Raw genomic sequence first — 27,748 nt, forward strand, 5'->3', positions numbered from 1 at the left:
TGCCTGTCCTGAAACTTCACTGCTCCCACCCCTGCCTGGGCGACCAGGCACCAGCTCAGAAGGACCATACTCAGCTTCTGGCCTGACTTTTGATTAACAGCCCCTTTTTGATGGTGTGGTCCTGGTCCACAGGCTGGTTTTAATTCCTTGAGCTTTTGTACTTTGCTTTTTTTTTTTTAAGATTTTATTATTATTTTTTTATTTGACAGACAGAGATCACAAGTAAGCAGAGAGGCAGGCAGGGGTGGGGGAAGCAGGCTCCCCGCTGAGCAGAGAGCCCGATGTGGGGCTCAATCCCAGGACCCTGGGATCATGACCTGAGCTGAATGAAGGCAGAGGCTTTAACCCACTGAGCCACCCAGGCGCCCCTGTACTTGCTCTTAACTTCAGCATTGTCTGTGCTCCTGGGTTCTGTCGCTCCATGGGCAGAGGACTGCACTAGAAGCCCCCGGTGGTTAAGGGTGATGTTTCTCCACGCTTAACTCCTCTCCAGCTCCTCTCCTTTGTGCTGTGGTGGTGGTGGTGGTGGTGGGGAGGAATGATAGGCTCAGTCAGATGTAAATTATTTGTGGTTTCCTGGACCTGAACTTGATTTGGGGGCCCTTTAAAGGCTGAAGGTGAAATTAACTAGTAGTGTTGAGTTTTTAATCCAGGCACGCTGCCTATAGAGTTCTTCTAATTTAGTACTTTTCAAATGTCTCTTTAACCACAACTTAAACTAAGAAGTAATTTTATTTTATTCCTTTTTATTTTTTAAGATTTTATTTGACAGAGAGAAAGCAGAAGTAGGGGAAGGAGCAGCGACAGAGGCTGAGGGAGAAGCAGATTCCTTGTTGAGCAGGGAGCCTGATGTGGGGCTTGGTCTCAGTACCCTGAGATCAGTGACCTGAGCTGAAGGCAGACCCGTAACTGATTGAGCCACCCAGGCACCCCAAGAAGTATTTTTATATCATAACCCTGTACACAGTCATCTGTGTCTGTACAGTAGAGGTACATGTATGATTGAAGCAGAAGTTTCTCTACATAATAGACTTTTATTGCATGTGATTCACTCTGATTTTTTTTAAAGATTTTATTTATTTTTTGGACAGAGAGAAAGATCACAAAGAGGCAGAGAAGCAGGCAAAGAGAGAGGAAGAAGCAGGCTCCCTGCTGAGCAGAGAGCCCGATGTGGGGCTCGATCCCAGCACCCTGGGATCATGACCTGAGCTGAAGGCAGAGGCTTAACCCACTGAGCCACCCAGGCACCCCCCACTCTGATATTTTAAGAAAAATGTAAAGATCCCCCAAATTAGGGGTCAGAAAGCTTGTTTCGTAGGGAGCCACTTAAGAGTCTCTGTCATATTCTCTCTCTCTTTGTTAAACAACTCCTTAAAAATGTGAAAACCATTCTTAGTCTGCAGGCTTTACAAAAACAAGTCTTGGAGGCTGGATCTGGTTTGCAGTCTGTAGGGCTAGAGTGTGCCAACCCTGATCTCAGTCAGTTTAACCACCACTTGCTTGCAGTCAGAAAACCATGGCTCCATTGTGAACTTGCTGAAGGTTAATTGGGAAGGCCTGAAGATGAAGGGCCATGGTTACTAAACTTGGCCAAATTATGTACCAGGAACCTTCTGAAAAATCAGGTTCACTCAATAAGGTAAAAAGATTAAAAAAAAAATCAGGTTCACCAGGGCACTTGGCTGGCTCAATCAGTAGAGTATGTGATTTTTGATTTTGGGGTCATGAGTTGGGGTGGAATTTACTTTAGTTTTTTTTTTAATTAAAAAAAAATCTGGTTCACAGAACTTGCTAGTGAATCACTTTTGGGGCCCAAGAACCTGTTATGTGAAAACATTAGCATCTGCTGACTGTCTAAATCTTCCCTAAATGATTGGTGGCTCCCCACCTCCAAGAAGACGTTCTTGTAAGAAAGCAAAGGCTTAACCATGTAATGTAGGGGGAAAAAGAGCAGCAGTCTTTCCTTTTAGTTAGGTGGGTTGGTGTCTTTTTTCTTCTTTTGAATGCCATGATACAATTCCTAACCTTCAAATTATGCTTTCTTTTGTAGCTTTGCCAGTTTGAGAATTTACCCGCATGGATTGGTGTTGTTGGATCTTCAGAGTTATGATGGTGATTTGCAAGGCCAAGAAGTGGACAGTGTTGGTTTTTCACTTTTATTTACTTTTATTTAACTTATTTTTTTTACCGATTTTTAATTACAGGTATTTGAGGGTTATCAAATCTCATATTTTTTAATGATAAGATGATTTTATGCAAGTGCTGATCTCCCAGTTAAGTTTAAATTCCAGCTAAGTGATTTTAGAAGAAAAATAGTGGTTCCTCAATTGTTAGGGACCTGGCTTGTCCTTGTTCCTTTCTTTGGCTGCTTGAAAACGGAGTAATTTTCCTTTCCATTGGACGAAATGTAAACACTTGAGCAGTATGTTATATCTGCATTATCCTTGTGCTCTCCCCTTTCCTGTTATCTTGCTGGTGACTTGAACTGAGCTTAGCACCAGGAGGCTGGGTTGGCGTGGGTGTGTGGAACTGGGCCAGGCCTGGAGGCCGCTGCAGGGATGGGGGAGGTCCGGAATATCGCCCAGCTCTGTCACCATGGCCTCAGCCTCCTGGAGCCTTAGCTGTTCTACTCAGCTTCTTCTGTAAGCCCAATGACTTCTTTTCTTTGAATTGTAGCTTTTGAACAAAGTAGAAGAACGAATGAAAGAATTGAGTCAGGACAGTACTGTGCGGGTGAAGCGGTAAGTCCACTCCTGAATGTCCTTTTATATTTGTTTAACTGGTAAAATTAGAATGGCGGTGTTGTCCCCGAGTAGTGTCCGCTTCTGGCCAACATGGTAGACTGAGCTACTGGATGCCTCACACCCAAACAAGACAAAATAGACGAACACACACATATGCACACGCACACACACGTGTGCACGCATGCGCTGTGTAAAATGAAACACAGGTAGTGAGGAGATAGTGAGTGAATCAGGATCTGGAAGCGTATAAGGCAGAGGAGCTGGGGGAGGCTTCTGCCTCAGTCGTAGGGGAGTGAGAGAACTCCCCACCCTGGTCCAGGAAAGTGAAAAGGTTGCTGTCTCTGCTCAGCTCTGGGGCTCCGGAGTGGAATTCAGTTCTGATTTATGACAAGACGGGGTGATAGAAAATTTGCCTCAAAGCTTTTGAGTAAGGTAACTTGGCAAGATACTAAGAATCCGAGAGGCCACCCACCCTGAGCTGTTAAGCCCCCGAGTCCCGATCCTGACTGTGGCTATTTAAATTTCAGTTAATAAAAAAGTTCCATTCCTCAGTCTCACTGGCCCCTGTCAGGAGCTAAGGGCTAGTGCACAGCGCAGATATGGAACATTTCTTTTGAACACTGCAATGGTATTTGTGCATGGCAACAGATTTTAAAAGAGCTTTGATAGAAGTCACAGCTTTGACATTTGTTGGAATGGACAGAGTCTTGTGAGAGGCCTGGGAATTAAGAATAGGAGTTAATCATGGATGCCCCACAAGTAATTCTCACCAGTTTGCTCTGGTCTCTGGGTGGCTCCTTATCAGGCCCTGAATAGTGGGAGATCTGTCTCTTACTCACAACAGCAAACACAGAGAAACCTAGAGGGACTTTATCAAGGTCATGTCATCACTGATGGAAGCAACCAGAATACAGATTTCTCTAGTTGACAGGACTTTCCAGAAGCAGGCATTCATTTTGGCAAGACCTAGGATGTGTGTGGAGGACTTATTAGCTCAGCATGCTAAGTTTTTTCAGACCACAGGAAAGCTCCAGGGCTGATGTAAGGCAACTAGAATGTTGGTTAATCTCCTGATAGGGTAGAAAGCAGGAAACTGCCAGTAAATGAACACAATAGTGTACAACTTGCCCACTGTGGAAGTCGGTCAGAGCACCAAGATTTGTTTACCCCACCTAAGTTCAGTATACAGCTCCTCAGCCATATTTCCCTCTTCCCTGTCCTTAAAAACATGTCCACACCCATCCACTTTTCTGGGCTTTCCACCTTTTCCTGCTTGCAGAAGTTTTTAGCATTTCTTCGACTGGTGCACACGTATGTGTGCACCAACCTGAATTCAGAGGGTTCCCACTGTGTTCTGAAATGTGTTAACTCTGTGATGTGTTAACTCTGTGATGATGAATTGGCCAACATCAAAATGCCTCTGATTTTTATTGGTCTTGCTTTTATTGGGGTTACTTCTAGGAGTAAGTAAGTAGATGGAATACATTTATGGGTTTTGGCACCCACGAGAAGTCTTTGTTTCGGGTAGAGCAGTTCTCCAAGCGAGAGTGGAGTTCAGCTTCATATTTTCAGTTCAAAATACAGACCTTGCTTTTGCTTGTCATCGCTCCTTACAGCTTTTCGTAAAATCACGGTAGAGGGGTCCAGAAGTTACTGGGAGTACTTGGTGGCAGGCTTTTTGTAATTGGCCTCAAAAGGACAACAGTGATGCCATTTTTTCTGTCTGGGGAATGATATGGTTAGAAATTTAGTCATCAAGTAACTCGTAACATTATCTGAAATCATTATTCCCCTGTGGGCCATGGGATGGGGGCACTTGGGTGGCTCAGTCGTTGAGTGTCTGCCTGCAGCTCTAGTCATGATCTCAGGGTCCTGGGATCGAGCCCCACATCAGGCTCCCTGCTTGGCGGGGAGCCTGCTTCTCCCTCTCCCACCCCATCCCCCACTTGTGTTCCCTCTCCTGCTGTGTCTCTTTCTGTCAAATGAATAAATAAAATCTTAAAAAAAAAGCTATGAGGTGCATTAGATAAGTTATTTTTATATTCTCTTTTTCCAAAGAAAAGGAACAGGAAAACAAGCTTATGTCCACTAAGTTTTGTCAGGGTCGGCGTCGGGGGTGAGGGAGAATGCAGTAGGCACAGTGTACCTGAGACCCAGGACTTGCTCTGTCTGACTTGCTCTCTACAATCCTCTTCAATTTTCAGCAGTGAAGGTTGAAAGAGGGGTTGTGCTGGGCTCCAGAACATCTCCGGTAGCCCATTACAAGGAGATGCCCTTCATGCTAGGATGAGTACTTCATCAAGATAAATGGCTTCCTCATCCTGTTAGAGATCCTTGTTGTTTCTTTGCCAGACTAAAAACCATTGTGTTGCCGGGCACCGAGCTGCGTCAGTCGGTCAGGCGTGCCACTCTTGATCTCGGGGTTATGAGTCGGAGCCCATCTTGGGTGTAGAGATTACTTAAGGATGAAATCTTAAGAAAATTTAATAAAATTAAAACAAATGAAAACCGTTGTGTTGCCATGAGTTCCTTACTTCCGCCAAGGCACTTAGTGACACAGTTGAGAATGGACATTTTGTTTCATCAGGTTTTTGCATAGTTTAGTAATTTCTTATAGCTTGCTTGCCTGTCAACCAGGGGGTGGGTTTCCTCCCCTGAAAGCCCATGACTTGGCATTTTTCACCTTCATCTAAGGTCACTGGTAGTTTGACGCTCCTGCTTCTGTGTAGCCACCAACCATTAGCCAGGGCTCGAAGAGGCTTCCCCCAAGTCCTGTTTGCATGCTCTGGGCCAGGGAGGAGAATGTATTGTCCTGTTTGGGTCTCCACATGTTACAAGACAGGCCTGGTCTACGAACATTCTAGCAGCTGCCTTTGTTCACTTAAGCAGTGCAGGGAGGGGTTAAATCAAGAGTTGCTAGGATTAAATGAGAATTAATGGGAATCTGCTTTGTAAATCTGAATGTTGTTGTCTATATGTATACACACACACACACACACACACACACACAGTGCACATGCAAGCAGGGGGAGGGGCAGAAGCAGAAGGACAGAGAATCTCCAGCATACCGCATACCCAGCGCACAGCCCGATGTGGGGCTCTATCCCATGACCCTGAGATCATGTCCTGAGCTGAAATCTAGTCGGACACTGAACCAACTGAGCCAACCCGGTGCCCCAGTCTTAATGTTCTTCATGGTTGTCAGTGTTTGCTCAGAGGAAGCTTCATTAAAACAGGTTCAGACTGTATTCCTGGAAACAGGTGAGTGGGAGGGCAGAGACTCACCAGAGGAAGTCAGAGGTAGCAGATCTCAGCATACAGCTGTTTGTTGCTGGAGAACACATGACTTGCACACAGGTAGGTAGGGAGCTAGTTCTCATTTTGTGTTTCTTTTCGATTTGCCAGTCCCTGGTTCAGGCTGTGGTTTTCATTGTCATTTAGTGTCCTCTGCTGGTAGTTCCTAGTACATTCACATTGTCTGAAATACTGAGCGTTTGCAAAAGAATGGGATGGGAAATTCTCAGTTTGCAATCCTTCTAGTAGTAATAATATATTCAGGCAAGAATCTTCTAGATGCCAAAGCTACTACTGGAGATTTGTGGAGAGATCAGGGCTTTTGCGCAGTTTTGAGAGGGCTACCCCACAGGCTGCTTACTGATGTCCAAGGGAAAAAAGGTACCTTTGCAATTGGAGGGATCTAGTGCCATCCGCTTGAACCAACTGGTCACACTTAGCATCTCTAATGATAAGACAAGCACAAAGCTTCTGCCCCTGATGTGCTCCTTGTGGAAATATCTGCTCCCCTGACTTAATGAAGAAAGAGGTGTTCACGCAAACCCACCTTAGGCATTTTCTGCAGAGCACCTGATCTGCACTTCCCTGAGATGTTAGGAAACACACCAGGTGGAAAAACTATACTAGATAAAATGAGGGTAAAAAAGGAAAACAAAATAGAGCTATGATCCTTCATCCAATAGCGGAACAGCTGTAAGTGACATGGTTGGGACAGTTGTGGGGGCATTGGAATGTGGATTGTGTACCAGATGATGGTATTAGACCCCCGTACACTTGTGTGAACATGGTAGTGGCAGCGTGGTGTGGGGTGACCCGTCCTCAGAGATTCCTGCTGAGGTATTTGGACTGAAGTGTGATGTCTGAGGTGGCCATTATGTCCAGCCTTTTTTTTTTTAAGGGAAAATTGAAGGCATGCCAAAAAGGTTCATTAAAAAGGTAATCTCTTAATGTATGACAGGGGCAGAGATTTGCTAGTTTTGTATATAGCTGAAAACCCAGGCTTTACATTTATATACTATTCTGGAACTGGTCAGAGGGCACATGGCTGGCTTTTTTTTTTTTTTAAAGATTTTATTTATTTGACAGAGAGAAATCACAAGTAGACGGAGAGGCAGGCAGAGAGAGAGGGAAGCCGGCTTCCCGCTGAGCAGAGAGCCCGATGCGGGACTCGATCCCAGGACCCTGAGATCATGACCCAAGCCGAAGGCAGTGGCTTAACCCACTGAGCAACCCAGGCGCCCCACATGGCTTGCTTTTATACACTCCTGCTTCCGGGTTCGCTTTTCCCCCCAAACTTTTTTTTTTTTTTAAGTAATCACTACACCGAACGTGGGGCTTGAACTCATAACCCCAAGGTCAACAATGGCATCGTCTGCTGACTAAGCCACTCTGGTGCCCCTCCAGGTTCGCTTTTAAGATAGCGGCCCCATAAGCGGTGTTCTATAAATGCTCATTCTTGTTTTCCCTTTTTTCAGATTACCACCCATAGTTCGAGGAGGAGCTATCGACAGATACTGGCCCACCGCTGATGGTCGCCTGGTTGAGTATGACATAGATGAAGTGGTGTATGATGAAGATTCACCTTATCAGAACATTAAAATTCTACACTCGAAGCAATTTGGGAATATTCTCATCCTTAGCGGGGATGTTAGTAAGTATTCCATCCCTACCCTAGTTAGGTAGCTACCTAGTTAGCTAACTAGCTACCCTAGTTAGGTATCCTAGTCACTTAGCATAGCAAAGTGAACTGTTTTAGGTTATGGTGCTTTCATGACAAAGAGCACCATTGTGGATGTGTCCTAGTTTGTCCTTGGCAGTGCTGTTTTTTTGAAAGGAACATTTATGTCATAATAACCCATGGATTGTCTGGGCTTTCATGTTTTATTTTTATTTTTTATTTGAAAGATTTTATCTTTTTTTTAATCTTAGAATGTGTGAATGGGGGTGAGGAGGGGCAGCGGGAGAGGGGAAGCGGACACCACTCAGAGGGCAGAGTCCGACCAGGCCCCCCGGAGCCCCAACCTGTGGCCCTGAGATCGCGATCTGAACCTAAACCAAGAGTCAGACGCTTAACCATCCGAGCCACCCAGGTGCCCCTAGGCTTTCACGTTTTATGGCAGAGCCATGAAAACTTGGTCTTGATGTTCCTTTTTCTTAGTATACTTAGTGTTGAGTATTGGCACGATACTCATATAAAGAAAAGATGATTGTTTATTTTTTTAAAGATTATATTTATTTGTCTGACAGATCACAAGTAGGCAGAGTGGCAGGCAGAGAGAGAGAGGGGGAAGCAGGCTCCCTGGCGAGCAGAGATCCCAATGTGGGGCTCGATCCCATGACCCCGGGATCATGACCTGAGCTGAAGGCAGAGGCTTTAACCCACTGAGCCACCCAGGTGCCCCTGCCTATTTTTTAAGAAATATTTTTGTTATGGAAAATTACAAACCTGAGTAGACAAAATGAACCTGCGTATACTCACCACTGAGTGCTAACAATTTAGCAGTTCTGGGCCATTCTTGTTTCCTCTAAACCCTAGTTTGCTTTTTTTCTCTCTCCTATTACTTGGAGCAACTCTCAGGCTGTTTCATGTAATAAAAGATGTGATTGCTTTTAATCAGCATATCAGAACATTCTTAAGACTGAATTCTTTTTCCTGCTGACCAATTATGTGTATGGGATATATTAGGTGTCAGGTGAGTAGGGTTGATGAAAAGTCCACAATGCAAAAAAAAAAGGACCTCTGTACATTGTTGACAGTTTTTAAAGATCAAAAATGAAAAACAGTGCGAATTTTAGACTAGATTCCAGCACTTTCTAGGATGGCAAGTCAGGTCGCAGTATGGGTTTCGGTAGACTTACATTTTGTACCTGTGTTTTTCCTCCCTAGATCTGGCAGAGAGTGATTTGGCGTATACCCAGGCCATCATGGGCAGTGGAAAAGAAGACTACAGTGGCAAAGATGTGCTGATTCTTGGGGGTGGAGATGGGGGCATATTATGTGAAATAGTCAAACTGAAACCAAAGATGGTCACTATGGTAGAGATATCCTTTGTTTGGAGGTCAAGTTCAGTTGGCTTCTCTTTCCTTCCTCTTTTTGTCTTAAGACTCCAGTTAATGTTACGAGGCAAATGCCTTATAAATACTGCCTTGAACAAACATTCCATTTAGTACCAGTAGCCTTTTTATATGGCTACAGACAAAACAGCAGAGATCCCCTAGTGGAGAAAGCGAGAAAGCACCCTTGGTAGCGTGTCTACTGCTTATCACTTTGGAAGGGCTTCTTCATGAGAAGAGAAAATTCCATTCTTTTTGAGTGACCTTGGTACAAAAATGAAATCATTGTGGGCTTTTTTTTTTTTTTTTTTTTTTTTGGTAAATCTGATACCCAAGTTAGTGTTATAAAATTTATGTTTGTTTTACCTTTATAAAGATTTTACTTTCCTTTATTCAGATTTTTATCTATTTATTTGAGAAAGAGAGTATAGTGAGGGGCAGACAGAGAGGAAGAGAATTTCAGGCAGACTCCATGCTGAGCCGGATGCTGGGCCCGATCTCACAACCCTGAGATAGTGACCTGAACTGAGATCAAGAGTCGGATGCTTAACCGACTGAGCCATGCAGGTGCCCCTGCCTTTTCGTTAGAGTATTACTATTTCAGAATTCTTTGATAGATCCAAATTCAGGATTAATTTCTCCTTGACCTGTTGGAACATTGACCAAATGGTGATTGATGGATGTAAGAAATACATGCGAAAAACATGTGGGGACGTCTTAGACAATCTTAAAGGAGACTGCTATCAGGTAATTATGTTTTCTAGATAACATTTTGCAGTCCGCTAATAATATGTTATTGACTTGAATTGTACCTTCCTAAAACAACTTTAAGGGAAATTGGTTAAGAAGATACATAGATCATCTTGGAGGGAAGGAAAACGTTGCCCTCTACTGTTAGAAGGTGGGGGAGGGACAGTAGATTAACCCCCCAAACTGATTAGGCACTTGGTGACCGGAAAACAAAGGAGACCACACCGTAGAGTTTACACCGAGTTTTACTCCGGGACGCTTAACTGAGTGGCTGGATCGGGCAGAGGATGGTCGCAGCAGCTGCATAGTTACTCTCTGCAAGGTCCAGACTGTGGTCCACGGATGTTATAGAGGAAGAGGACATGTAGGAAGGGCACTGGAGTCTGAGCGTACTGTTCCCATGACCTTCACTGGGTATGTGTGCACCTAACTGACCTAACTGGCCTTTAATCAAGCTTTCATTAGATTTTACGGCACCACCTGTGTTTGAGGAAGGGGAAAGACTGTTATCTCTAACAGATTCACAGGAAGCCAAAACACATCCCAGCCTTCCTGGGCAGGCATTTCTGACGTACATCTATTAATCTCTAAGGTTCCAGAACATGTAGTCCCAAGAGGTCATTGAGCAAACATGAACAAGATCAGAGGGCCAGAGACGGACTCAGGATTATCAGCACCCTTGCCCTCTGCCCTTCTGGATCTTGACTAAGACTCCTATATAATAGAAGACAGATTAACAAGAGAAAAACAGCAGTTGAGTAATGTTTCTCTTATGTGCTTGGAGAGACCCAGAGATAAGTGAGTAACTCGGAGGTCGCTTTAGAATTTAGGCTTAAATATCATCTTAGTAGGATTAGGGGGTCATAGGTGTCTTGGGCAAAGTGAGTGATTTTTAGGAACGATAATGGGCCCTTGGAAGAGTAGACGCAGGAGGTATATGATATTTGTGACTAAGTGTGTCTGGATGTGGTATCCGTCTCTTGTCCTATGATAGAGGTCACCCTTTCCTGGTTGAACCCACCAGGGAGAGGCTCTCTGACAGTGGAGTTTCTTTCGGAGGATTTGTCTTCAGGCAGATTGAAGGGGAGTTCACAGAAAGTTGTTTTCTCCATTTGCTGTTTTTCACGTGCCTACAGCTCAATGTAGTAGACCAAAGTGGCGTACTTTGAGGTGGTGTGTTCTGCTACCCTTCAGACTCTTTGTGTGAATTGTGTACATCTCAGCAGTTGCTTCTTGCTAAGCAAATTAGTTTCTGTCCTAAATTGTACTGTGCTTGCAAGTTGACCAATCATTACAGCTTGTTGGATATGTTTTGTATTGTATTTTGAGCATGCACGTGTTCAGTGCTTATATCTACAGTACTTGTTAGAACAAGATAACCAAGCAAATACATTTTATTTGAATAGGATCTTAAATGTGTGTCTTTAAAAAAAAAAGGAAATAAAAGTATGTCTCCAGTTTTTTTTTAAAGATTTTTTTTTATTTGGCAGAAAGACACAGCGAGAGAGTGAACATAAGCAGAGGGAGAGGGAGAGGGAGAAGCAGGCTCCCCACTGAGCAGAGATCCCGATGTGGGGCTTGATCCCAGGACCCTGAGATCATGACCTGAGCCGAAGGCTGAGGCTTAACAACTGAGCCACCCAGGCACTGCCTGTCTCCAGATTTGGAAACAATTCAGACGACTGCTTTAATTTGTTGATCTGTAAATTGTTTACCCCTACTGCATCTTCCCTAATATGTTGGCATCCAAATTTGATTTCATGGTTCATGCATGTTAATTTTTTAAGCTGGAAGAGAGATCTGTCTCTGTTGAAATGTAGGTGTGATTGTTTTGTGGGCAAAAGGGAAAAGAAGGATATATATTTCACATGTGCTGTTTGAGAGTTTTAAGAAGGGGCGGGGTGGGGTCAGTTTCATCAGAGCATGGCAGATTTGTTGCACTCACACGGAGCTTAAACGTTACCATTGTTGTCAAATAATGTTTGCATTGTTAGCTAGACTCTCTGCCTAAGGTGTTTTAACCTGTAATTCTCAACCCTGCACCAAGTGGCTGTGCTCCTCTTTTGTAGCTGAGGAAGATTCAGCTTAGTTCAAAGGACATTTATTCAAGATTATAGGGTAAGTTTAGAAGAGTGATTCACTCTGATACCGGGCTCCCTGGCTCCTGAAACTTCCTTATATGGATTGAGAACAATGTAAGCATATGCAGAACCACCAACCCAGACATGTGGGACGGTGGAGTTGTAGAGTGTTGTAATTAGCAGCTGGCTGTATGGAGGGACCATTACTAATGGCTTTGAAAAACAACTCTTGACTTGCACATCTGTCTGAAAGCAAAGCAGAGCACCAAAGGCAGGTGGTGACATTGACATTGACATTTGACATTGACATTCTAGGGAATGGAAAAGTATTTTATTTGAAATGGTTCTGCTTTTGAGGAAGTTAGATGTCGGAAGACACCCGCCCACCCCTTCCGTCTTCTTGCTGGATTAGAACAACCATTAGGAGGAGCCTGGAAAATTCTTCTGAGGTTGAGGGTTTTCTGAGTGCTCTCAAGGGATGGGTTGGGGATTTCCTCATCTGGGGGTACCACAGGCAAGCCCCTTATCCATTAAAATACTATCATTACTAAAAAGCACCAGGTCTTTGCAAATGTTTATTTCAAAAACACATAATTACCCTGCTTAACCAGTTTTAGAAAATAGAACATGTTCCAAAGTTCTCCCCATTCCTTTTATGATAGATTAACCTTAATACTAAAATCCTTAAGGTAGTACAAAAAGAAAACTAAAGATTGATTTTGATGAATATACAAGATTCTCAAGGAAAAATAGTAAAACAAAATCCAGCAGTTTATTTAAAGAACTCTTTAGGCCCAAAGAAGATTTAGCTCAGAAACATAAAGATGGGAATCTTAAGAAATCTGTCAACATGATTGATTGTATGCATTATTTAAAAGAGAAGATAGTATATTAACAGATGACAAAGCGCTTGGGATATTTAGCATTCTTAATAAAAAGTCTTTTAAGTAAGATAAAATTTCAATAGAAATTGAATAACTTATCAGAAACTTAGTGTCACACAAAATGGCAAAATACATATGGCGTTTCCAGTAAAACTAGAAATAAGGTGAAGATGCTTATTGTTATCCTTATTCAACATTGTTTTTGAGGCATTAGCTAAGGCAGTAAGTTAGGAAAATGAAGAGTAAAAATATAGAAAGAATGATTATTTGCAGATGATGTTAAATTGTTAAATGCTTAGACAGTCTAGGATACTCACCTCAAAAATGAGTTGAGTTCATGAGAATTTGGTGAAGTGATTGGATGGAGACAGTCCAAAAAAAATTTTTTTAAGCTATGTTAAATCCAGAACAGTTTGAATGGAAATTGGAGGTAGAGAGTGGCCTGGAGATCCTATCAGAATAATGACAAAGAATAATGACCAATTTTTTTCAAGTTATTAATTTTAATTCTAGTGTAGTTAACAAGAGTATTATTATTAGTTTCACATATACAGTACAGTGATTCAGCAATTCTGCATTACTCCCTGCTCATCATGCTAAGTGCACTCTTAATCCCTATCACCTGTTCACCCATCCCCCTGCCCACCTCCCCTCTTGTAACCATCTGATTGTTCAGTATAGTTAACTGTTTTTTGGTTTGTTTCTATTTTTGGTTGTTCATTTTTTTTTCCTTAAATTCCCTGTATGAGTGAAATCATACAGCATTTGTCTTTCTCTCACTGACATATTTCACTTAGCATAATACACTGTAGCTCAACCGTCATTACAAATGGCAAGGTGTCATTCTTTTGATGGCTGAGTAATATTCCAGTGTGTGTGTGTGTGCGTGCATGCTTTATTCATTCATCAGTTGATAGACACTTGGGCTGCTTCCGTATCTTGGCTATTGTAAATACCGCTACCATAAACATTGGGATACAAGTATCCCTTTGGATTAGCAAATGTTCTTGTATTCTTTGGGTAAATACCTGGTAGCGCAGTTGCCGGGTCAGAGGGTGCGCTCTGTTTTTAACTTTTTGAGGAACGTCCATATTGTTTTCCATAATGGCTTCTGCCATGTGCATTTCCACCAGTAGTGCAAGCGGGTTCCCCTTTCTCCTCATCCTTGCCAACACCTTTTGTTTCTTGTGTTGACAGGTGATATCTCATTGTAGCCTTGAATTGCATTTCCCTGGTGATGAGTGATACTGAGCATCTTTTCATGTGTCTGTTGCCCATCTCTGTTGGCCGTCTGGAGGTTGTCTTTGGAAAAATGTCTGTTCGTGTCTTCTGCCCGTTTTTAAGTTGTGTTATTTGTACTTTGGGTGTTGTGTAAGTCGTTTATATATTTTGGATACTAACCCTTTATCAGATAATGTCATTTGCAGATATATCTTCTCTCATTCTGTAGGTCGTCTTTTAGTTTTGTTGATTGTTTCCTTTGCTGTGCAGAAGCTTTTTATTTTGATGTAGTCCTAGTAGTTTATTTTTGCTTTTTTTCCCCTTAACTCAGGAAACAGATCCAGAAAAATGTTGCTGTGACTGATGTCAGAGAGGTTCCTGCCTGTGTTCTCTTCTAGGATTTTTGTACTTTGAGGTTTCACATTTAGGAATAATGACCAATTGTTAAATAGTTAGGAGTATATTTAATTAAGAATGGTATTGTGGGACTGATAAGAATTATGTCAAGATCTTATTAAACTACCACAACTGTAGTTGGACTATATGGAGGGGCTCCTGGGTGGCTGGGTCATTAAGTGTCTGCCTTCAGCTCAGGTCATGATCCTAGCATCCTGGGATCGAGCCCCACATTGGGCTCCCTGCTGGGCAGGAAGCCTGCTTTCCCTCCGCCAGTCCCTCTGCTTGCGTTCCCTTTCTCACTGTGTCTCTCTCTGTCAAATTAATAAATAAAATCTTTAAAAAAAAGAATTGGCATATATTGGGAGGCATATTATATTTTTAGGATGAGAATACCAGAACAATGTCTTTAACTTCCTAATTATAAGTAAGTCCAATCAGAATCTCAAGGAAGTTTTTAGAATTAAGTCAGATGATTTTTAATTTCATTTGTAACAATAAATACCTAAGAATAGCCAAGAATAAATTTTTTAAATATTTTTTTTATTGAGACACCTGGGTAGTTCAGTTGGTTAAATGCCTGCCTTCGGCTGTGGTCATGATCCCAGGGTCCTGGTATGGAGCCCCCGCATCTCAGGATCTCTGCTCAGCGGGGAGCCTCCTCCTCCCTCTGCCTGCCGCTCCCCCTGCTTGTGTGTGCTCACTCTCTAATATATAAAATCCCTTTTTTAAAAAAGATTTTTTAAAAAGATTTTATTTATTTGTCAGAGAGCGAGTGAGCACAGGCAGGCCGAGTGGCAGGCAGAGAGAAGCAGGCTCCCCGCTGAGCAAGGAGCCCAATGTGGGACTCCATCCCAGGACTCTGGGATCATGACCTGAGCCGAAGGCAGCAGCTTAATTGGCTGTGCCACCCAGGTGTTCCAATAAATAAAATCTTACTTATTTATTTGACAGACAGAGATCACAAGTAGGCAGAGAGGCAGGCAGAGAGAGAAAGGGAAAAAGGCTCCCCACTGAGCAGAGAGCCGGATGTGGGGCTTGATCCCAGGACCCTGAGATCATGACCTGGGCCAAAGGCAGACGCTTAATCAACTGAGCCACCCAGGTGCCCTGCCAAGAAAAATTTTTTTTAAAAATCATAGTGCAGGGAAATTTGCCTTGTTGTTTAGTAATTTACCGTTAAAGCATAGTAATGAAGTAGGGAGTGTGATGTTGACACAGGAATGCACATAAAGAGGAATGGCAAGGAGACTTTGAACATGTCTGCGTGTGTATTCATGCAAGTAAAGATGACCTAGGATGTATTTCAGTTTGCTTGGGAAAAGGAGATTGAGTTGATGTCATAGGTGATGCTAACACAATGAGCATCAGAACAAAGTTAATGTGACCCTAGAAACCATAGAAAAATTAATCTCCGACAGCTAAAGCTCTGGATGCAAAAACATATTCAGCATATTTAACCTTAGAGCTGGAAAACCTTTTCAAGAAAGACAAGAAACCCGGAAACTACAACCACCACCTGATTGCATAAATGAAGCTGAAAAACTGGTAGCAAACACGACAGGGATTTAATCCTTTCAAGAATGCAGAGAGCCGCTACAATTTAAGATTTTAAAAAATAAGATAACTAAAGAGAAAAACAGCAAAGGATGTGAACTAGTATTTCCCAGAAGACAAAAATCGTACATATGTCCTATAAACTTACAGCAGGATGCTCACCTTTGTTAAGGGCCTAGCAAGTTCATGTGAAAACAGTAGCAAGGAACCGGACAGAATAGAAAGAGGGACAGATAAAAAAAGGGGGACACAACAGAATGAGGTGCTTGCGTGCACTGCTAGTTGGAGTGTGATTGTCATCGAAACTATAAAAACTAAAGTGGACATGCCTTTGGTCTCAGCAACCCAGTGTTCGCATGTGTGGCCTGCAGACCGGCATCTATCTATACGTTTTTCATGGAATGATACAATTTTAAGAAATATCACTACCCCTCCCCCAGAAAAAAAAAAACTATCTTTACCAGGAATGGTGTTAGATGAACATTTTTGAGTTCAGAAGGTGTGTGATCCTAGTTCTAAGAAAAACCGCGTGTGCGTCTGTGTGAGAATGTGTGTTGGTAGGAGTGTATGCGAGCATAGGAGAGCACTGCGCATGTCCCACGGGATTGAGTAGTGTCTTGATCTCTGTGTGGTTGCACTTAGATGGCGCATTAAGTGAAGCAAGTTATAAAACAATAGGGCTGTGAGATCAGGTTCTTCAAATTGTGACTGAGGATCTGTGTAAGGACGTTCTGAGGAAAAATTCTGGAATAGGTTATTTTAGGGAATTCTGGCAAACTTGACTTCTGACTTCCATGAACTTGGTTTTCATGAGTCAGTGTGTTGTAACTAGAGAAATGAAGGCAGGCCCCAAACCGAGTTCCTGTACTATTCACCCATGAGGGTTAGGGGTCCTGCTCCCCACCCACGCACAGTCAAATATCTACAACATAACTTGACTCCTCCAAAACTTAACTAGTAACATAGTGTTGACTGGATGTGTTACCAAGAACATAGTCAGTGGACCCATTTTGTATGTTATATGTATTATGTATTGTATTCATACAATAATCCAGAGAAAAGTAAATGTGATCGAGAAAATACTTCTACAGTGTTGTATTAGAAAAAAAAAATACTGTGAATACCTATTTGCTGTATTAGGAGGAAAAACAACTGTGAATAATAAGCGAATAACAGTTCAAACCCATGTTGTTCAAGGATAATTGTGTTTATTGCACAGGATCTGTTCGAGAATTCCAGCTCTTAACTACTGTACTTGTTAATAATTGTGATTGTGCGAGTTGGTATTTCTTACACGGTTGTCTTACCAACAGTATTCTAAGTGGTTAAAAAAAAAAAAAAAGGAAGAACGGTAGGTTAAAAGTTTGAGGTGAGATGCAAAAAATCAATAGACAGTGAAGTCATTCAGTGTTTAGCATAGAAAAAAAAGTCAAAGTAGAAGAAGATAGAGACAGTAGTAGGAGAGACCGTAGACTAGAGTTCAAGTATGAACTTGGCTTTCATACAGATCTCGGTGTACTTCTTGACTTCGTTTCTTACCGGGTACCTTTGGGCAAGCTTCCCCCCCCTTTTCCCTCCCTCCCTCTGTCTCTCAAGAGTATGGAACCCTTCAGGAATTTGTGTTTCGTCCTTGTGCAGAGGCCATGCTCCTCTTCCGCTGTATCATTCCAATTGTAGTGTGTGTGCAGCTGAAGCAAACACTATATATTCTCTCTAGTTTGATTTAGAGAGGAAGGGGTGGAGGGCCAGAGGGAAGAGAGAGAACCTTAAGCAGGCTCTCCATGCCTCTCCCAGCGCGGAGCCCAATGTGGGGCTCGATCTCACAGCCCTGAGCTCATGACCTGAGTCGGAAGCTTAACTGACTGAGCCACCCAGGTGCCCCTGCGTAACCTCTCTTAACTTTGGTTTTCCATTGGTACAGTGTGGCTAATAATAGTACCTGTAGATATGTTGCTTGGATGAAGTGAGGAGGCAGACAAAGCCTCTAGCAGGCACGGAATTGTAGCCGTAGGGCACGGCTGGAAGTCACTTTTGCTCAAAGGCAGGCCATGTGCCGCCAACAGCAGTTTCATTTCCCGCCCCCCTCCCCAAGGGTTTTAGCGCTTCCACCCACATGAGTCAGCTCACGTGTGTCTGTTCCTCTTCTCTTTGGAAGGTTCTAATAGAAGACTGTATCCCAGTACTGAAGAGGTACGCCAAAGAAGGGAGAGAGTTTGATTATGTGATTAATGATTTGACAGCTGTTCCGATCTCCACATCTCCAGAAGAAGGTAGATCCTGTTTTTTTCTGTTATAACCGAGATAATGTTCATGAAAATGTTTTCCTTGGCACTCTGTGAGAATGGAAGGTTCTTAGAGATGGTCTCCTTCGTTGGTTCCTTCAGTTTTTCAAGGTAGTTCAGCTGAGGCCCACGGTGGAAAGATGGTTGGATTTCAGACACTAAATGGACACATTTACTCAGTCGTTGGAGAGAGACACTAAATGCAATGGCTCCTAATCACATCATTGACAAATTAGCTTGTTTGGGGATTTATTTCTGTTACGTGATTTTTAACCTGTACTGGGACAAACTGGTGAGCTTTCTGAGCAACACCAGAGACAGTTCCCCATTCTCAGACCACCTACTCCACATCGCTGCTGGTTTGGTGTGTCAGAGTTAGTGTTTTCCCCATAATCTTGCCTTCCTGCTGAGCTTGCGGACCAGGTCCCCATGTGACGACCCTTGCTGTTTCTCTCTTGGGATGTCCTGCTTCCCTCTTAAGCTGTTGTCTTTGAGATTTCAACCACTGCATTTTTGTTCAAATCTTTATTGGTATCGTTAAAGCAGTGCTAAGCACATGAATACTTTTGACCTTGCTTGAGTATGTGCACGTGTGTACAGGACTCCCCCGAAATGACAGTAAATGCTCTTGAATATTAGGTCTTAAGCTCTTGGCTATTTCTTTGTTTTTGGGAGGTATTGTTGAATATTAATGTGGATAATTGACTTTTTAGATGTTTCTGATGCATGCAAGCCCATATTTATGTAACGTAAAAATTTTGTTTTAACATCCAGATTCCACATGGGAGTTTCTCAGACTGATTCTTGACCTCTCGATGAAAGTACTGAAACAGGATGGGAAATATTTTACACAGGTAGATTACTTAACTGGTTTTTTTCCCCAAAAGTCTCAATAAGAATTTTATATTTTGAAATTTGCATGTATTTTATTGAAATTTATATTTGTTAAGGATAGAACGTTGTAATTGAATTATGTTCTTTCAAACAGTAGTTTATAAATAGCTGACCTGTCCTGCCTTGGGAATTCATTCTGTCCTCAGGACCTGCTGTCCTGATTGCCCAGCCCTGGGCTGTGGCTGTAGTGTGTTGTCTCTGCCAGCAGATGGAGACACAGATTGTGATTTGGGTTGGTTTTTTTTTTTTTTTTTTTTGGACTTTTTCCTCTAGGAGATTGTTCATTGGAAAGCCAGTTTATCCACAGAAGTTTCATAAACTGCTTTGCCTGTAGTATGTGCTCCTACCACCAGATGGAAGCAAATTTTTTTTCTCATTTTCTATGGGCTTCTTAAATTTAAAGTTTGTATCTTTTGTTATGTAAAACATACATATACATAAAATCTACCAAAGCCCTGAAGAATATTCTGAAAATGATCACGAAAGGAGCTAAATGATGATCTGCGTCTCTTTACTTGGTACAACAATCCCTTGACCTATAAGCAGAAGATAAGCACTTTGGTGGTATTGCACTGTGGTTCCTATAATTCTTACGGGCTTTTGGGAGACCTCCCGCACCCCTTTAAAAAGCATTAGTATGTTTAAATGTGAAGGACTAGTAGAGAGGTCTTAACTTTATTCTCCCAAGGAGGCATTTTAATGCAGGTACAGGGCGGTTGATGGGGTCTGAGATTAATAATGCTGAAAACAACTTGGCAACTCTAAGAGACACTTTGGTCTTCAGCTGATCCTGTTTTCCTTCTCTTCCTGCACGAAGATCCACCCCATGGTGATTAATCCTAGATCTTGTACTTGGTGAAAATATTGGGAAGCTTCTTGGGAAACCGACAGCTGCTCATGAATGGGTTTTTTGGGCTTGATGTTTAGAAACGATTTTTTTTTTTTTAACACATTCTAGACTTGACTCCAAAGCAGGGGTCTGCAAACTATGGGCAAAATCTCCTCTCCTGCTTGTTTTGATAAGATTTTCTTGGTAGACGGCCACACGCTTTCGTGACAATTTACCTTTGGCTGCCCTCATGCTGTAGGGGCAGCATTGAGTAGTTGTGATGGGGGACCATTGGATCTGCAGAGCCTCAACTATTTTCAGTCTGGTCCTTTACAGAAGAAATTTGCAGACCCATGCTTTATAGGAAGTCTACAATGAAACCTGGGGAGGGCTGCGAAGAGCCACAGGGGTGGGAATTGCGCTGCCTCAGGGCGGGGAGGCAGGTAGTTTGAACGGGGGAAGATAAGCTTTCGTGAGACTAGACGAGACAGGTCCTCGGACTTGATCTGCCTCCCTTCTCTTCTCCGCTTCACATTAGGAAAAGCTGTAGAGTTTCTTTGATACAAAATAATGTATATGGCATTTGTATAAATTAGGCAAAATACGACCCCCCCCTTGATAAGTGGACATTACTAGTACCCTCGCTTGACACATCTACATTCCTCCCTAATCCATGTCTACCTCAGAAGGCAACCCATTTTTTTAAATTCCCATATTTTTCCTTCCTTCCTTCCTTCCCTGTGCCCAGTGTGGGGCTCAAACTCGTGACTACAAGATCAAGAGTCACACAATCTCCCTAGTGAGCCAGCCAGGCACCCCCTCGTACTTTCTTTATAGATGTTTCACATGCGTGAAATTTCCTAAATCCTTATATTGTTTACCTTGCTTTTGAACTTGCTAAGAACAGTGGTGTTAAGAATGTATTTTTCTGGGGCGCCTGGGTGGCTCAGTGGGTTAAGCCTCTGCTTTCGGCTCAGGTCATGGTCCCAGGGTCCTGGGATCAAGCCCCGCATCGGGCTCTCTGCTCAGCAGGGAGCCTGCTTCCTCATCTCTCTCTCTGCCTGCCTCTCTGCCTACTTGTAATCTCTGTCAAATAAAATAAATAAAATCTTTAAAAAAAATGTATTCTTCTGGACCTGCTATTTTTTTTGACATTACAGAAATCATAACCTCTTTTTTTTAAAAAAAGATTTTATTTATTTACTTGCCAGACAGATCACAAGTAGGCAGAGAGGCAGGCAGAGAGAGAGGGAAGCAGACTCCCTGCTGAGCAGAGAGCCCGATGCGGGGATTGATCCCAGGACCCTGGGATCATAACCTGAGCCGAAGGCAGACGCTTAAAAACTGAGCCACCTAGGCACCCCGAAATCATAACCTGTTAACTGTTAAATTTAAAAGATAAAAATAGGTGCCTGGGTGGCTCAGTCGGTTAACTATCTGACTTTTTTTTTTTTAAGATTTATTTCATTTGAGAGAGCGAGCACAAGCACGAGTAGGAGGCGCAGAGAGACAGGGGGAGAATCTCAAGCAGACTCCCCCATGAGCGCAGAGTCCAGTGCAAGCCTCATTCTCACAACTTCCGAGCCATCTGCCCCTGTGCTCTAAAAAAAAAAAATAATAATAATAATAATAAAAGGTATAAACAGTACAGAAATCTGTAAAGTAAAAAAGCAAGTGTCACCTACCCACACCTAACATGGGCCGAGGAAGACTTTCTAGAACCAAACTAATGAACTGGGATACATTCACCTCTTAGAATGCCCCCCCCCCACACCATTATTCCCTTCTCTTCCTCCAATTTAATATTAGTTTTTACACTTCACATCCTTAAAAGGTGTTTAATTCTCTGTTATTGGGTTTTTGTTCTGCATCTCCAATGTCTTTTTTAATCCATTGAGAGGTTTTATTTGCTTGTGTTACATCCCAAGAAAAAGAATCCCAGGATTTTCTCTCCTGTGTATTTTCACCTTGCTTCTTCTCATGGTCCATGATGCCAGCCAAGGTTGTCAGAAAGAGTGAAACCAAACTGGTGGGATACGAGCAGATTATTCTGCCATTTTTCGTGATCAGATCTAGGATCACGCCACAGTTGTCTGACCTGCCTGTGAGGTTCCCGGCAGTGTTCCCAGCTCTGTGATCATCAGTGATCACAGATTTGCCGCTACAACATCACGGGGAGAAACTGGACGTGGAATTCGGAGCCTGGCTTAGTACGTGCCTGGCTTTGCCTCTCTTCTCGGCTCCGTTAATGCTCTTGAGAGCGTCGGCCGGGATGTTCGTGCGCACCATTATGGCAGCGGAGAAAGACCTGATACGTTTTTCTTAAGAAAAGAAAGAAAGGCATTTCCATTTAAAAACAGAGGAAACATTACTTTTTTGGGGTAGGTCTCCATTTGTGGTGAGGTTTTTTCCCTTTCCTTTTTAAGACTGCTTTGTGACAATGTTGGGGAAGAACAAATTAAAACTTTCCTATTTCCTTACCACATTCTCAGCAAGGACATCCTCCCATAAGCCCTCAGTGGAGAGAGAGTGGTGTCAATTTTAAGATGGCAAGAAAAACCATTGAAATGTGCACCGAGGTGGCATTTCCATTCTATAGCTTCCCCAGGGGTGATGTGTTCTAAAAACATCCAGGCAGTGTTTTCTATTTGTGAATCGTAAATTACACGTGTGGTGTTTATATACTCTCACAGTGAACTTGATGTTGAAACCAAATTATATCCTGGTGAAGGGCTCTTTGGCCAAATCCCACTGCGGGACCCTAGATGATGGGTTACTAAACGGGCTGGCACTGGAGGACGACGTCATGCTGAGCGAATGTGCTAAGTTAAAACCACCAAGGGCGGCTCTCAGAATAGTTCTTTTTGCCTACTTGCCTGTGGCTGGTTGGTTGGTTGGTTGGTTTTGAAATGCCCTTTGTGGGGATGCTTACATCACAGGACGCTTCATTTGTAAATGGTTTTCATTTTACATTGTACTTGGCTGTTCTGAGGCACATTGGAAGTGAAGCTGTTAACAAGAACTAGAATCGGCACGCACATTCAGTAGTCTTCAGAATGTTAGGAACTTCAGAGGTTAAAAGGTAGTAGGTGGTATTAAGAACCCATTAGGAGCAGCCCTTGGGGGAAATGGTGCTAGAATTATAAGCCCTACCCCAGACCTACTGAGTGAAAATCACTTGTGACTCCTATGCGCATTACAGAGGAAGAAGCTCTCCTTTACGGATGGCTGGCAGCCTCAGTCAGTGGAACATGGGACTCTTGATCTTGGGATGTGAGTTCGAGCCCCACGTTGGGTGTGGAGATAACTTTAAAAAAAAAAAATAAGAAAGCAGTGGTAGTCCTGCTCTAGAACTATGCAGATCCTGTGTTCCTCGCTCTGCTCTGGTCTTGGCCTGCATCTCATTCATCCTTTCTTCCTTTGTGGTCACAGAGTGGCTGCTGCGGGTTCTGATGTCACCTCTAGGTACTAGGTAGGAGAGAAGTTGAAGAGGCGGGTCACTCTGTTTATCCTTGGTTGTCCGGAAGCTGAAACTTTTTCCCAGATGCCCCCAGCAGGCTTCCCTCTATCTCCCTGACCATTGGCTGCTGTGGGGGTGCTGGGGGCGGGTTGAAAAGGTGGTGGCAAGAAAGGGAGAAATATTAAAACAGCAAAGTCAAGAGATGTTTGATAAGGAGTGGAATTGTGGGATATCCTTTATTTATTTATTTGACAGACAGAGATCACAAGTAGGCAGGGGGGCAGGCAGAGAGAGAGAGAGGAGGAAGCAGGCTCCCTGCTGAGCAGAGAGCCTGATGCGGGGCTCGATCCTGGGACCCTTGGATCATGACCTGAGCCGAAGGCAGAGGTTTTAACCCACTGAGCCACCCAGGCACCCCCAGGGTTGTAGTCTTAAGCCATTCTGGAAATCGAGAACATTATCATTCTGATGCTTCATTCTCAACACCGTGGTGATGACGGCGCAAACATCTTGAACGGCGGTGTGTATGCATCTTTGCTCATTGAGTGCTGTTAATACAATGACTGTGTTCCTGATGAGAAAGTGGTCTCTCTACTTTCTGTTGCTTCATACGCCGAATCATTTGAAATGGCTTGATAAACGAGGTAGAAGAATAATGAGCTAATCGATCTGTAAGTAGAACTGAAAACAATTTGTCAAAGTACAGAAGCCTTATCTCATTTTCAAAGATGAACTTTAATCTAAAGCCAGAATTGTTTTCATTGTTTAGAGGTCTTCAAATGAGCTGGGGGGGACCCTCAGTGAGACTCAACAATCCCATTGTTTGCTTTTCTCTTTGATTTAGGGTAACTGTGTCAATCTGACGGAAGCCTTGTCGCTCTACGAAGAACAGCTTGGGCGCCTGTATTGTCCTGTGGAATTCTCAAAGGAGATCGTCTGTGTTCCTTCATACTTGGAATTGTATCCTTAGACCATACCACTGTGCTGCCAGATCACAACACCAATTAAATCCCATGCCACTTCAACATTTCCGTCCAATCACAGATGAAATTAGCTCTGTACTATAGACGGCCATGGTATTCAGATGTGGCTGCCATTTCCTGAAACTTGAAAACAATGCTGATTCCTGGGCCACACCCTCAGCTTCTGGGGTGTGGCCTTGCCATAGCTCCCTACCACAGCTCCCCAGGTCGTTTTACTGATTACGCCGGGCTCCTTCTCAAGCCCCACCTAGCAGAGGCTGGAGCTTTAAGGCCTGGTGAGCCATCTTTTTTTCGTTTTTTGGGTTTTGTTTGTTTGTTTGTTTTTTAAAGATTTTATTTACTCCTATGACAGCGAGCGCACGAGCAAGCTCAGGCAGGAGAGGCTCATAGCTGAGCAGGGAGCCTTATGCCGGGCTCTGGGATCGGACCTGAGCTGAGGCAGACGCTGAGCCAGCCAGGCGGCCTGGGCCGCTGAGCCATCTTAACTAGCCTGCCTGGAGACCGTTGTGCATCTAAAGCTGCAGAAGCTCTACTCAAAAGCTCCCCCTGAGCTGGAGCAGGCAGAAGGAATGAATATGCTCATTCGACTTTTATATTAAAATTAATCCCACCTTAATATTAGTTTCTACACTTCACTTGATCCCGATTTGCACTAGAAACCAAGAGCTAAAAATAATGCGGGGGATTACAGAGCTAATATTGGTGTTGTTCATTAGCTCCCGTTAGTAAAGTTAGTCCGGAGAAAAACCAGATTCGAAATTTAAAATGCCTCTCTTTCTCCTAAAGCAGACTCTGGTCTCCAGATAAAAACTTCCTCATCTGAGGCGCTGGAGTCCAGTTTCCTGTCACAGCAGTCTTCGTTGCTATCTAGGGTCCCGTGACTACGAGGATCCTGTGACTACTGCTGGCCCTCAGGGAAGTCCTTGCCTGCGAGCCCCGGCAGCCTCTGACAGAGACACAGGCCCTAGGAAACTCCCTAGGTCCCCCTGGGAGAGGGGAGAGCAGTCTGTCTGTGGGGCGGCCATTTTCTTCCATGACCTCTGGAGATCCCTGACCTCTCTCCCCGCTCCAAACCGTCCACCTTCATCACGGTTTCCTTTTGGAACATTCTTGTAGTGAATGTAGTGAAACTACATTCTTGTAGTCAGATCTGTTTATATATTGAGACACTGTAGCAGTCAGTTGATAACATTTGGAGAAAAGGCTTCTGACCTCTGAGTCCCCTCCATGCTTCCATCTTTGTCTCCTCCTCTTTCTCTCTCATACTTTCTCCCTCACCCGCCCTCCCCATCTCTCACTTCCCTTCAAGCCTTCCTTGTCATACTCATTCCCTAAAACATTTTAAGACCTAGGAAGCGGTATCGTCTTCCGAGGGAGTGTTCGTATGCCTTTAGCCTTTTCTCCACTCGGCTCCCTTCACGCCACCGGCGTCCCGGTCACAGGTGGGAGGTGTCCAGGCCAAAACGTGGCCTCCCTTAAGAGGACTTAATTCCCATCACCGCAGTGCTTTCAGCCATGAAACTCACCGTCTTCCAGTTTGTAGGCCAGCAAACAAATTCTCAGTGCTGTCTGTCCTCCTTTGAATTACCTGCTCTTGTTCCTTGACTCCCTATCCAGGTGGGTATTTTACACTGTTTGGAAGAAAGCTAAACCTTGAAGACCAATCTCTCCCAATCATGTGTGCTGGACATGACATCGAAATGAGTCAGGCAATTGATTGTGATTTCCTTCAAGTTTTCTTTTTTTAATTATTATTTTTAATTTAAACAAAGCAAATGGAAAATGTATATTTTGATGTGCTAGGGTGTTAATTTTTTTTGAAAGTCAGCTGAAGGATGATTAGACAGCACAGCGAAGGCTGCTAAATGCACTGAACCCCTAGAATGTGATTTTTGTTACATTTTGTGTGTGTGTGTGTGGGCTTTTTCTTTTTGTTTCGGTAGACTTCGAATTTGGTTATTTGGAGGAATGAACATCATTGTTTTGTTCTGGAGGAAAGTTCTTTGATGGTGTTTCTTTCCCAAAAAATTGACTTAGCTATTAAAATTTGGTGCTTATAAGGAAGAGTTAAGAAAAAAATGAATAGTAATGCTTCGATTAAAATTATAAATGAGAAATTTCATGTGTTTGTTGTTTTATTTCAGCCAGGTCCCCACTTTCTCACTGCTGATCTCACAGAACAAAGGTGTCCGCTGGTCTTTTTTTTTAGTTCTCCTCTGTCACTCAGTGCCATTTATCTCTTTATAACGGGATGGCCGTAGGGCCTTTCTTGAACAGTAGTAATGACTTCATTTACCACCGTGGTAAATGATACACAACCCATTACATTCACCAGTTCTTCTTTATAAAATTGACCCGAGGATAGGAAAAGATTTGGCCTTACTGTAAAGTTGAAAGTCAGAAGCTTATTTCTATTCCCACTCTTACTAGTGTATTAGATGTGGAAATACAGAGCATTTTGGATTGCTGCAGTGAAACTTTTTAAGAAGATCTTTAGATGCACAGAGATAGGATGGTAGTTTGTGGAGAGACCACAACAAGAGAGGGTAAACTCCCCTGAGGACATGCAGGCAAGTAAAGGCTTGGTATCGTGTTTGTGGATAACAAGCTACATCGGGGCGGCGGTCTACTGACTCAGGTTATTAGACATCAGTGGCTATATTGTTTTCATAAAAGGTTTATGCCATATCAAGGGATTGAGTTCACGTATGGCGAATTTGCAGTAAGCAAAGCATTAAAAATGGAAATACTCAGTGTGTGTTTTGACAGAGAATTAGTGTCAACCCAGAACATCCTTCCTATCAAGATAGGTTTGTCTAACAGATTTTTTTTTTAATCATTTGTTTTCTTTTTTTTTTAGATTTTATTTTTAAGTAATCTCTACCAATGGGGTCTTGAACTCAAGACCCAAAGATAAAGACTCGCACCCATGCTCTACTGTCTGAGGCAGCCAGCGCCCTCTCACAGATACTCTTTAAAAAATGAGTGCATGCCGACTTGTCTTTTTTTTTACGGGATTGGCGTGGGAGAAGAAACAATAACAATAAAGGGAGAGTTAGTCAGGTTGAAACTAGATCGGCTCTCAGTAAATATTTTTCTTGTGCACAGAGCTTAAAAACATCATCGGTAGACATGAAGAACCCTACCTCGCCCCTGAACAACTTCTAGAATGCTTTGCAAAGGCTTTGTATTTGCCTACCGTGTGAGATTTAAAATGGTGGTATTGGGACACCTGGGTGGCTCAGTGGGTTAAGCCGCTGCCTTCGGCTCAGGTCATGATCCCAGGGTCCTGGGATCGAGTCCCACATCGGGCTCCGTG

At 43.1% G+C, this 27,748-nt stretch overlaps 1 protein-coding gene and 1 non-coding gene across 2 annotated transcripts in view; one reads left to right on the plus strand and one right to left on the minus strand.

Moving 5' to 3' along the window:
- The window catches only part of SMS (spermine synthase), a 48,596-nt gene extending 22,050 nt beyond the window's left edge, over window positions 1-26,546 (plus strand). Inside the window, exons 3-11 of the mRNA XM_045089405.1 lie at window positions 2,051-2,141; window positions 2,677-2,741; window positions 7,514-7,689; window positions 8,926-9,080; window positions 9,750-9,839; window positions 18,137-18,251; window positions 19,038-19,117; window positions 24,291-24,406; window positions 26,047-26,546. Of these exons, the coding sequence (XP_044945340.1) occupies window positions 2,051-2,141; window positions 2,677-2,741; window positions 7,514-7,689; window positions 8,926-9,080; window positions 9,750-9,839; window positions 18,137-18,251; window positions 19,038-19,117; window positions 24,291-24,406; window positions 26,047-26,086 (928 nt within the window). The 3' untranslated portion in view covers window positions 26,087-26,546. The remainder of the gene's footprint in view (window positions 1-2,050; window positions 2,142-2,676; window positions 2,742-7,513; window positions 7,690-8,925; window positions 9,081-9,749; window positions 9,840-18,136; window positions 18,252-19,037; window positions 19,118-24,290; window positions 24,407-26,046) is intronic.
- On the minus strand, window positions 17,575-17,682 carry LOC123394778. Its single transcript, XR_006609529.1, has one exon. It is a non-coding gene; the product is annotated as a U6 spliceosomal RNA (small nuclear RNA).
- Window positions 26,547-27,748: the final 1,202 nt, after the last annotated feature.

Source organism: Mustela putorius, unplaced genomic scaffold (assembly GCF_011764305.1).
Source record: "Mustela putorius furo isolate JIRA1106 unplaced genomic scaffold, ASM1176430v1.1 tig00003836_pilon_pilon_pilon, whole genome shotgun sequence".
Taxonomy (NCBI): domain Eukaryota; kingdom Metazoa; phylum Chordata; class Mammalia; order Carnivora; family Mustelidae; genus Mustela; species Mustela putorius.